The 12,596-nt window shown below is 34.0% G+C and overlaps 1 protein-coding gene across 2 annotated transcripts; it reads right to left on the reverse strand.

Annotated features, from left to right (window-relative positions):
* Positions 1 to 4,522: 4,522 nt before the first annotated feature.
* LOC120087789 (binding partner of ACD11 1-like) lies at positions 4,523 to 6,934 on the reverse strand. Of its 2 annotated transcripts, none has more exons than XM_039044689.1 (5): positions 6,777 to 6,934; positions 6,281 to 6,384; positions 6,077 to 6,152; positions 5,372 to 5,476; positions 4,523 to 5,283 (listed from the first exon to the last, which is right to left on the reverse strand). In XM_039044689.1, exons 1-5 carry the CDS (start codon positions 6,780 to 6,782, stop codon positions 4,819 to 4,821), a joined length of 756 nt encoding a protein of 251 aa, XP_038900617.1. In that variant the 5' UTR covers positions 6,783 to 6,934; the 3' UTR covers positions 4,523 to 4,818. The 2 variants fall into 2 exon arrangements, with proteins under 2 accessions (XP_038900617.1, XP_038900618.1); XM_039044690.1 differs by having other exon boundaries at positions 6,773 to 6,919.
* Positions 6,935 to 12,596: the final 5,662 nt, after the last annotated feature.

Genomic DNA, 12,596 nt, shown 5'->3' on the forward strand with positions numbered 1-12,596 from the left:
AGTCTTCAGCTTATAGATTGATGAGGGCATCTATTAAGTGTGTATATGGTGTAGGAGACATCTTCAGCCCAATATTTTTCAGTTAACAAGGCATTGGACAACTAACATCTTACTTTTTCTAGCACCGTTCTATTTAATCTTTCAGCTACTCCATTTTTTTGTGGTGTCTACCTCAAAGTTATATGCCTTACTATGCCATGCTCCCTGCAATACAAATTAAACTCCTCTCCACAAAACTCTAAACTGTTATCAGTTCTCAAATGTTTGATTTGTTTAGAGGTATGCTTCTCAATCGAGGTCTTCCATTCTTTGAATCTAATAAATATTTCATATTTGAATTTTAAGAAATAAATCCAACTCTTTCTTGAATAGTCATCTACAAATGAAAGAAAGTACCTTGCTCCACTAAGAGATGGAGAGTGAGCTGACCCCCACAAGTTAGAGTGCACATATTCAAAGATTTCCTTTAAAGTGTTTTGTCCTTTGGGGAATTGCTGTCTAGTTGCTTTGCCCAATATATAATGTTCACAAAATTTAAGGTTACCTCCAACAACCCTTGGTAGTATACCCTATTTAGATAGCATTTGTAGCCCCCTCACACTGATATGAGAGAATCTTTTATGCCATAACTCATCTTCAGTAGGTTCCTCATCCGTTTCTAACAAAGTCGATTGTGCCATTTGCACATCCTTGATGACGTATAGACCATTTACCTCACCAAGACCACTTTGGAATCCTTAATAATTTCAAAGGTGTCTCCCACACCCCTATATTCACATCCTATGGCATCAAACATCTCTAATGAAAGGAGATTCCTCTTCAAAGTTAGAACATGTCTCACGTTCATTATCAATTTGACTAAACCATCCTGCATCTTCAAAGACACAGACCCTATTCCCACAGCTCTGCATGTATTATTGTTTCCCATATAGATCAGCTCACCATTCCACTTCTTATAAGTGCAAAATCATCCCTTCGATGGTGTCATGTGGACTGAGCAACCAGAATCTAACACCCAATCTTCAGTCTCCATAGTATTCTAGTCTCCACCTTCTTCAGTAGCAGCTAAAGCATTTTAATAGACTAGGGAATTCTCACCTACAGCAGCCTTGGTCTATTTACCCCCCTTGTTCTACTGGTTCAATTTTCTCTTCAAAGCATAATAGTCCTTTTTCATGTGCCCCAGCTTATGAAAAAAATGACACTTTATTTTAGACTTGTCACCATTGTTCTGTTTGCCCTTCCCATTGTTTTTGTTCTTCCCTTTAGAGAACAAGCCTCCACCTCCTGGTTGATCCTTCTTGGTCATTTGCAATTCAAGCTCTCTGACTCTTACAGCTGATATAATAGCGTCTGTGGTAATTCTTTCTCTACTGTACTTTAATGCAGTCTCCACATCTTTGAAAGTCTCTGGTAGTGAATTCAATAATATGAATGCTTCATTCTCTTCTCCAATATTATCTCCAATTGATCTGAACTCAGAAGACAGCCTCTTGAACTCATTAAGATTGTCTGTAAGGGACTTTGCTGGATCCATCTTATAAATGAAGATTCTTTCCCTCAAGAAAGCTTTGTTGGGTAGATCTTTGTTGAGATATATCTCAATCAACTTATTCCACAGGGCATAGGCAGTAGGTTGATCCACAATTTGCCTCAAAACACTATCTATGATATTGAGAACGTTGGTTCCATATGCAGTTGATTCAATAGTCTATTTGTCTGCCTGAGGAAGTCATTCAGAGTACTTCGCAGGATCTGTAATGGCCAAGAGTGCCTTCCGCTACCCCAAGACTGTTTTAATCTTTGCTTTCCACAGTTCAAAGTTTGTTTTGCCATCGAATTTCTCAATCTCATATCTGGTAGTTGCCATTCTTAGTCTTCAAGATTGATTACTCTGAATCAAGAATTGAAATCTTGGAGCTATCTTGAACTATTTACTGAGCTCTGATACCGCTTGTTGTCCCAAATGACTAGATCTTGACGTTAATAATCACAATACACTCAGTTATAACAGTTGATAACAATTCAAGAGATAGGGGAGATAAAATGTAGATGCTTGAAAAACCTTCTGTCGTTTACCAAAAGTCTATATGATCGTGTAGACGATGCACCAACAACTAAACGATAGGCCAATTAAGCAAACGATAGGAGGAAGCGTTAAACAATCGTGTAGACGACAGTTGATTGAAGCTAGATGATCATATAGACGATAGCTGAGGAGTTAAACGATCGTATAGACGATTGAGCGCGGAGCTAAACGATCGTGTACACGATGCGATAGGAACTACACGATCGTGTAAACGATACTTTAGAAAAATCTAAATGATTGTAGAGGAAGAAGAAAAGACGCAAGAGTTTAAGTGGTTCGGCCAAAGGCCTACGTCCATTGTGCAAATTGAGAGGTTCTCTTTTATTACTCTTCAAAGTATTACATAACGAAAATGTCTTGCTCTCTTGATATCTAATCACTTTTACATTGATCTCTCGTTTGATTTCATTTATATATTGGCAGGTTCAATATTTAATAGAAAGAAGTCGACAAACGTTCAACTGTCAGTTGCACTGTTCTTTCTTGATTTCAAATCTTTCTGTAACAGCAAATGAGAGTTTGGAATTAAAAAGGATTTAAGAAATAACGAGCATATCCATCAAGGGCAACAAGGCACGTGCCACCCCTCAAATAGTGAGGTTCTACATTTATATAGATTGTTTTTCATTAGTTATAAAAAAAAAATGTGTAGTTTTATTTAAATATATTTCGTCCTTTTTCATTATTGGCACCTTGCTTGGCAGTAGACAAGGGACTTGAGCCCCATCCAAGGTGCCTTTTTAAGTTTTGATTGGGGCACATTGCTTAGAAGTTGGCCAAGGATCGAATCTCAGCATAGACGCTTTTAGAAAATAATAATGAATTAATTTTGATTTTCCATATATATTTATATTATTTTAATTCTCAACAAATATTTAATAGTTCTTCTTATAAGTCAGTAATACCCCGTTTGATAATTTTTTTTTTTTTTTTTTTTGTATTCGAATAAAAATTAGACCTATAAATATGGGATGTCCATTTACCAGGGATTTCCCGAACGAGAAGGGGAATCCTCGATTAGACGAGGAATGGGGGAGCGAAGCGAGGATAATTTTTTTCCCTATTAACTATCCCCGTCCCCGTCCCCCGACCCCCGACCCACCTCGATTCCCCGCCTTGATGAATATATTGTATAATTATAATTATTATTATTATTATTATATAACCGAATATGAGTTTCTCATAATAATTATTATTATAATAATTATAATAGTTATTATTATTATTATTATATTATTATTAATTATTATTATATCTATATACATTTTACAAAAAATTGTGGTATAAAAAATTAAAAAGTTAGTTATTTTTTAATTTTCATTTCAAACATTTTCGTACTTTGATATATTTCTAAATTATTTTAACATTTAAGACTTTCTACCTAAGCCATAAATAGTATAGTATTTAAATGGAAATTTTGATTATGTTATTGTAATATTTAAATTTTAACTTTTAAAATTATAGGATTAAAAAATTAAAAAGTTAGTTATTTTTTAATTTTCATTTCAACATTTTCGTACTGATATATTTCTAAATTATTTTAACATTTAAGACTTTTTACCTTAAGCCATAAATAGTATAGTATTTAAATGAAAAATTTGACTATGTTATTGTAATATTTAAATTTTAACTTCTAAAATTATAGGATTATATTATATTTTTACACATATAATAGTATTATTTTTATATTGAATTTTTATACTATTTTCTTTGAATGAAAAATTTATTAGAAATAACTTATTCAATATATATAATTTCATTTAGTTGAGAATAAACAAACTTGCTAAAAATAAAATATATTAAAAAAACAAACGAAAAATTTTCCCGTGGAGAATCCAATCTCTACAAATTCTCTGCCCCGATCCCCTAGGATAGGGAATGAAATAGGGGATAGAGATGGAAACTGGAAAGCCTTCCCGTCCCTGTCCCGTGGACATCTCTAATAAATACTACTTCCACCTCCAAATTTCTTCCTTTGTTATCTATTTTCACCATCGATTTAAAAATTCAAGCTAAATTTTAAAAACTAAAAAGACTTCCAAATTTTTTTTTTTCATTTCTAGAATTTGACTAAGAATTCAATCATTATACTTAAAAATATAAAATTTTAATTATATAAAATATAGTTGAACTTTACATGTTAGGTAAAAAATAACCCTAAACTTTCAAAAGTACTCTTCAACTATCAAAAAGAGTTTAAAAAAATCCTTACGATTAATATTCTGTTAAAAATTACCCTTTTTAACTTTCAAAACTTTCAAATGTTTAAAACACATCTTTAAACTTTAAAAGTACATTTCCACTAACATTTGATAAAAAATCGATTTGATAGTTCAAAAATTGATTTGATAGTTCAATTTCAAAGATCTACAGAAATTGATTGAACTTCACAAATAGAAATGGTTGACAGAAGAACATATCAACACACCAAAATGCAAAATTAGAAACAAGTATCTAAACAAGGAAAGCCGGTATCACATAATAGCATATATATATAAATATATGCTTTTCTTACAATTGAATTACAACATAAGCATGTGATGTAGCTTATATGTATACTCCCTTAATACTAAAACTAAAATAAAGCATTAAAAATATATCAAACAACTGAGATGAAAATAGAAAGCTAAGAGAATTGGTCCTCACATTGTTTTGGCCAAATATATATGATTTATATATTGGGATGGTCAAGGCTACACATTTAGAGCGCAGCAATTCTTGGAATGACTTTAAGAAGAATTTCCCACATGTTTCCCTTGATCCTCAACTAAAACCTTCTCCTTCGTTTTCTGGCTAACATCTACAGCAGCTTTCGCGACTCTTTGAAATGTCTGGCTAACCCAGGAAGCCCCGGTTAAGACATAGCGGTTAGTCATTATGGCTGATCCTGCATTGCTCACAGCTGCCTTGGTCTTCTCAGACACTTGAAACTTCTCATCCATTTCCCTCACTTTCTCATTCACCACCGTTGTGCCAACACTAATTTTCTCGCTAAGACCAATCTTTTGGTCGAGAGAAGCGACTTTGGATGAGGCTGTCGAAGTCAATTGGTGTCTCTCATCAAAAGACTTCGCCTTATTAAGGGCATCTTTGCCCAAAGTGAAGCCTTTGGCCAGCATGCTGCTGACAACATCCTCTGCCTTTTGCATTGCAGATCCAGCAGTAGAAGTACCGGAGTTTGTGTTGTCTGTAGCCTGATGAAAATTGTTTATTCATTCATGTTAGAAGAAATTGTATTAACAAAGATTGAAAATATATCGTTGAGGGTAAGATTGAAAATACTGGAGTAGAAACTGGCATGGCTACAGGGGCACTGGCATTAACTGCAGGAAGGTTGTAATCTGGAGCAGAAGCAATGCTTACTGGCTGATCAACAATTGTAGCTCCCTAGGAGATGCAAGACAGTTTAATTAGGTAAGATAATAGATGAAACAAGCAAAAGCCTCTACCACAAATTTCTTCTAAGAAAAGTTAACGTTGTGACACAAGAAGAGGTAGATGTAAATATGGTGTAGAAAAACCAAAATCGATATGAACGGAAGATGTCTCTTTCACTTGTTTTTGTCAGACAGTTGCGGTAGCCAATAAATTACTTAGTTTGAGACATAGAAATAAAGAATTTTTCCATTATTAGATGTATGAAAGGAATTAAAAGTAATAATAACTATGAATCTACAGTTATATATAAAAGTGACTAAACAAATCATGGCTACCAGATTGAATAGTTTCTCCCATCTTAATCTTAATCTTGAAGAAATAAATGCGAAAAACTTGTTAAATCTCCTCTTTTCTGAAGAATAAAATTCAAAACGTAGCATCCCTTAGAGCCATTTTTCATAACAGAAGAAAATTTCTACTTTCCAAGAAACAATTTCTAAGGAAAGTTTAAATATATAAGCACATAATCGAATAAAATCGTTCAGAAGATCTGCAGACTATGAAGGCCAATCAAAATAAAGAAAGTAACAGAAAGAAGAATGTATCAACCGAGAGTAGAATCGATGTCTCTGCCCCTTTCGGATCCTTAAAGGTAACAAATGCAAGTTGAGATCGCTCAGTATCCCTATACAAGAACACAACATATAGTAAATGAAAATGCCCAAAATGAAGCAGAAAAAAAAAAAATCCTCATCGACCTTAAAAAACAGCCAAAATAAAATTTAGAGACATTATTGAATGAATCATACTTACTTTCGCATTTCGACAAATTCAATTTCACCGGAAAAAGAAAAAAAGTCTCTCAAATCTTTCTCTGTTACGCTTAAGGAGACATTAGTAACTCTCACCGTTCTCATCTGAAATAAACAAACAAAGAAACCGTAACGATTAAACAAAAAATAATAACCAAAATCAAAACAGTTTTTGTAAAATCAAAACCGAATTTAGACAGTTTCGGTTTCGGCGCTTCATGACTTCCTTGTTTATCGTTCAAAACTTTAGTTTCCATTCTTGTGCCACTATGACACCGGACATAAGCAACCTCCATCTCCTCAATACGAATTCACGCATTAGTTCATGAGAAATTACGGGAAAAAAAAGTGAAATATACTGATTGCTTCTTGAATCCTAAGTAATTGATATTGATAACAAGTAGAAATCAGACCTCAAATCAGAATGAAAATTGAGGATAATAACAAACAGATTGCGAAGATAATTAACAGAAAAATAAACAAAAATTGAAACCTACTGCCATGATGATTCTGTCTGATCCACCTGAGAGGTTTGCCAATCGAAATTCTTAGAGAGGGGAGAGGAAGAAGGAAGAATGGCCTTTGAGAGTTGTGGTGTGGCTTGGCGGTTGTTTAGGTTCGTAGTAATACATGTGGCAAAACAAAAGAAACTGACTGATTCTATTTTTTTATTTTATTTTTATTTTTATTTTCTTTCTTATGTTTCTTTCATTTTAAATGTGTATCATCAATTCATCTATCATGGACCCATGACATTAAGTTTTAGTCGCTAAAATTATAGTACAAACAAAAATGTTACATTAACGTTTGAGAATAGAAATGGTAATTGGAGGTAATGTATATGGATTAATAATTAACTGTATAACAATATTTTTAAAGAATTACAAGTATTGTAAAGTTTATAGGTGATAGACTCCTTAGAAATATAGTTTATTGATGATAGACTTCAACAACTGAATCTATATTTGTTATATCTCCTAATATTTTAGGTTTGATTGCTATATTTACAACTATCCAAATAAAAATTTTCAATTGTTATTTAAAAAAAATTGCTAATTATTCATAAATAAAATGCAATTGCACTAGGCCTATATTTATCTAAGGAAAACATGATAAATCAATGGTAATTTTAGAAAGGGATCCCATTTGATTTACATTGATTGTTGTTTACCTATGTTCCCTAATCGTAATAAAATGTGAGATCCACTTCCAAGTATAGTATAATCAAAGAATGCAATCCAATTGAGGAACGAAGAAACGAAGAGTGATCAATCCAATTACATTTAAAAGTTACATGGGACCCACTAGTTGACATTGTAATGACCCAACTTTCTATCATACTAACAAGACGCTACTACATGCATGCATAAGTTTAGCAATGTATATTTCAAACAGGAAATTTTAAATAAAGGAACCAAACTTTTATTTAAAATTTAATAATATCATAAAAAACACACCTCTGAGTCTGATTTAGAACAAATTAAATAAATCAATAAATTAGGTAACGAATAAACAAAATATCAAAAGTTTTAAATGCCAGACACTAAAAATAAAATATAAGTGCAGAAACATCGTCATGTCCTAATGATCGGATCATGGATCCCTCTTGTCATTCGCCGGTGGTTTATCTTTACCTTTACCTGAAAAAGGTGAAAAGAAAAAAATGAGTACATAAATATACCCAATAAGTGACCCCCTACAGAGCTCACTAGGTGAGCTATTAGCATTTCTATTGTGTAAGGTTGGCAAAGGGGTCGGGGTGGGGGGAAGTGGGTGTTTCCCATCCCCGCCAATTGAAGGCGGGGATGAGGATGGGGATTCCCCGCTCAGGGACCCATCCCTGATTTTTTTTGTAATATATATAGTTATATATAATTATATAAATATTTGTAAAATTAATATATACTTATATGGTATATAGATAATTATATTATATATATATATATATATTTGTAAAAGTTAATATATATAGGGTCGGGGACAGGAACAAAAAAAACGGGTGGGGATCCCTTCCCTGTCCTCGACCGGGGACTCGGTTATAATCCTCGATTTGACTCCTATCCTCGATCAAACCGGAGATTTCTTGCCCTGATCGGGGCGGTGACCCACGAAGTTTTTTGCCAACCCTACTATCAGGCCTCAGGTGCACATTTTGCATCATAGACATAGACATAAGCATAAGGGGCGAACCCGAAGGCACGTTTTCGTAAGTAGTGATCCCGGAGGGATACAATCATATGCTTAGGTGGAAACCTGAAGACTCACAACATACATACTAACAGTCACTATCAGTCTAGCATAGTTATAAGCATACAATCATAGCCTTTAATCATGTCTGGAAGGGTCAAAGAGTCTCAAAATACATCCATCGTTCAGATACTACAATATTCACATACAAACAAAATTTACAAGGCACAAGCATAGGCCTCTGTAACCACCCCCGCCTCTGTAACCACCCCCTCCCCCCCTCCCCTCCCTCAATCTTCAAACACCGCTAGTCACATAGTAAGTAAGTCATAACAGTACAAACCAACACATAGAATTATTCTTCCAATACAATCTCATACTTAACAACAATTTAGGTTTGAGGGTGAACCGATAGCGAGGCGCTTACCTCAGGCCTGAGTAAAATAACGAGTAAAATAACAATCAAGCAGCTGAACCTTCCTCTTAATTAAGAGAAGGCTTGAATGAAAGTCCCTAACACCAACCATAAACATGTAGTTCAATTTATGGGATCAATCCCCAAAACCTACATAATTTAATCCAACAATCCACACATAACTTATCCCAAAACTTGCCAAAATTAAATCAATGAAAAATTTGGGCAGCCGCTAAAACGTCTTAAACCCTCAACTTCAATCTCCTAAATTCAAAATTGAACCAATCGTTAGATCAAAATCACACTAAATAGTCAAGATCTTTCAAGAAATCCAACAACTAACCAAAAACAACCAAATTTTTACCTAACAGTGCGTGAACAAAGAGCCACATAAGAAGACCCGAAGTTGTCCGGACGAAAACTATTGCGGACGCCGACAATAGCGATGACGACGACAAAGTTACGCGGTAAACGGTGACTGGGCTGCTGTGAGGAACAGTCGGCGACAGCGTTTGGCGTAACTTCGATCGCGACTGGATTAGCGACAGCGTGTGCAGCTCGCATCTGAGGGCTTCTGGTCGACGAGCTCATGCAGCTCGGATCGGTGACTCGCGTCTGAGGCTTTCGGTCGACAAGCATGCGCGAACTCACGAAGGCCGAACACGCTTGCTCAGGAAGAAGGAAGAATAAGAGTTTTCTTCTTTTAAATTTTTTTTTTTTTTTTAAATTTAGGTTTTCATTTAATAAATAAACTCTTAAACCCTAATTTCCCTCTTTTCCTCGACAAAAAAAAAAAAAAATATCTCTTTTCTCCAACAACCAAAGAAAATTTAAGTTATCTTATTTAATCTCGCTTCCATCCAATAATTAAAATTCCAAAAATAAAATTAAATCCCACTCCCAATAATTGAATTAAGTCCATATCTTGACTTAGATTAATATAAATAGATTTAACCAAAATAAACAAATTCTAATTCTCTAAAATTCGAAGTCCAAAATTAAATAATCAAGATAAATACATGCAATTTCCTGGAACTTGACTTGTTATCGACACCATTACTATTATGTTATGGTTACCTGTTTTAGTTGGTGAATTATGAATCTTCACAATTACGGTTACGTTATAAATATTGTTACCGATTGAAACATAATAATAACGATGAAAAAAACAAGCAAATTATGTTTGCAAAATATCTGAGTAAACATGATAAAATAAAAAAAAAATAAATAAATAATTCAATTATGTTTGTGATTGAGGCATAATACGATTGAACCACTAATGGACTCTTAGTACGGTTAAACCAATTTTCATTATAAATCGGTAAACATGTCCTAATATCATTTCAATATGAGGTATAAATAATTTTTTTAAAAAAAAATTGTTTATAATTTTTTAAAATAACAATAATGTTGTAAAATAAGAATGGTACAAGAATAAAAGAAGTAAATTAGAAAGCAAAGAAACGAGAATAAAGTAAGAGAGAAATAATATCAATTATAGTGTATCTTCCAAAAGCACTAAAATAACAATGTCAGTTATGGATATTTGCTAAATATGAAATTTATAATAATTAAAAAAATAAAAAAGAATAATTGTTTTAAATGCCAAACTGCTGAAAATATTTTCAAATATAGCACAATATCACTACTATCAACAATAGATATTGATAGATATTTATCAGTGTCTATCAATGTTTATCAGTGATAGATGATAATGTCTATCAGTATCTATCACTAGTAGACAATAACATTTTACTATATTTGTAGCATTATCATCTATCACTAATAAACATTTATAGACATTGATAAATGTCTATCAGTGTCTATTGCTAATATACAGTAACATTTTACTATATTTATAAATATTTTGATTCATTCTTCTATGTTTGAAAATAATCCTTTCAAAAATTATTCAGAATTTTTGTACAAATTAAAGGAACTCTTATAGAAGAGTACCTATGAGCGGAAGCAAATCTTTCCAATTCATTGTGATAGAATTTACACATATACATTCAAACATACAAATATGCATTGCTAACGCTAAATTACCAGCATGCTTTAAAAGGAAAAAACAAAAGACCGAGAAAACGTATCAGTTGAAGGCTTTCTTCAAAAAACTCGGTATCTCCGTGAACGAACTCCTCTCACTCTTTCTCGTCCAGCAAGTGGTCGCCCAGCAACACCACGGTTGTCTACACGAACAGCAGCGTATAAACAACAGGCAATGGGGATGACACCACCACTTAAAACCCTCAGTATTCTCGGAGTGAGAATCCAAAGGGTGGGCTTTGATGGAATTGGAAAGGTTGTTGTGTACTACGAACAAGCAAGTGGGAGAAAAAGAAGACTATCATATAGTCGGGTGCTTGATCGTTTAGAGCGGGGTACACGATCGTGTAGTAAAAGCTAAGTGATCGTCTATCAAAAGGTAAGTGATCGTTTAGATACGCTCAGGCGTTAAGCAATCATCTATGAAGAGGTAAGTGATCGTTTAGGAAATCGTGAGCAATCGTTTAGAAAAGTGCGGGCGTGCGATCGTTTAGTAAGCGGGCACTATCGTATAGGCTCTCAACACTAAGCGATACAATACTTATCACACCGTGAGCGATAATGCGTCTCTCGTGCAAAATGAAAACTATTTTAATTTTATTCTTCAATTACTAAAACTGAATTGAACTTCCCACTATCGCACAAATTCGGAGTAAACTTCGGCTAATTATCTCATAACCGCCCAATTAATAAATTAATAAATATAATCATATTATATTCATCACCTATAGTTTGATATCATATATCAACTATAGTGTTTTCTCATCTACTTGATATAAATCATATTTATATCCAATTTCCTCCAAAATAATGTATCTCATACATTTAGTCAATCATATCATATATAATTAACCAGTTCAATTATATCATATATAATCGAACTCCCTCTTGTCAATTTGAACATTTCAAACTGTCCCAAAAACTTATTCTCAACTTTTATCCAAGCTACCAAGGGGACCTTATAGACCTATGGCTCGAAGCTCCAACTGAATGTGAATAGCTGACTAAACTCTTTAGCCACGAGATCCGCCATCCGTTAACTGCCAGGCATTCCACTAAGGATCGATAACTGAACTCTTCTTACCACAGATATATTTCTGTATCCATCGAATATAACCAATCATTAGTACAATAACCTTTCATAAATGCTCGTAAGTATAGCTGGGCCAATTTACGTTTTGCCCCTGTAGTTACATCTCATTTCTTAAGTACCACTGATCCCTCTAATGAATAGTACAACATAGTCCAACTATATGTGAACACCTCTCGGGCCATGAGAAGGTGTGTGACGCCACATCGTTCAAGCCCTGGAATCAGCCCTTAAAGGAGCTATCTCTCTACTTACCCTTGCTTTGGGGAATGAGTGAATTCTATCTTTGTATAGCTGAGTTCTCAGCTCCCAAATCAGACAAATCCTCAAAGTGGTAGGTTTGATTCAGCAACCTGGTCACTCGCACCCATGCAAATCAAAGGACTGCCCTCAATGGCAAGAGTTTCCAACTCACTCAGGATTGAAGTCATTTTACCTATGGTCATCCTAGTGAAGTGAAGTCTCTGTCATGAACGGTGTTATATAACGAGATGTTAACACTTCGTGGTCAAGTCTTATACAAAATCTTTATATAGGATGCCCCCACTCACATGTCCCCTACATGAATGATCAGGA

This window comes from Benincasa hispida, chromosome 10 (genome assembly GCF_009727055.1).
Source record: "Benincasa hispida cultivar B227 chromosome 10, ASM972705v1, whole genome shotgun sequence".
Taxonomy (NCBI): domain Eukaryota; kingdom Viridiplantae; phylum Streptophyta; class Magnoliopsida; order Cucurbitales; family Cucurbitaceae; genus Benincasa; species Benincasa hispida.

What these genes read in the sequence shown, in the direction of transcription:
- LOC120087789 (XM_039044689.1), bottom strand. An exon ending in AGACATCGATTCTACTCTCG is followed by an intron (nt 5,477 to 6,076) that starts GTTGATACATTC and finishes TGCATCTCCTAG; the next exon opens with GGAGCTACAATTGTTGATCA. An exon ending in CCATGCCAGTTTCTACTCCA is followed by an intron (nt 5,284 to 5,371) that starts GTATTTTCAATC and finishes AATTTTCATCAG; the next exon opens with GCTACAGACAACACAAACTC.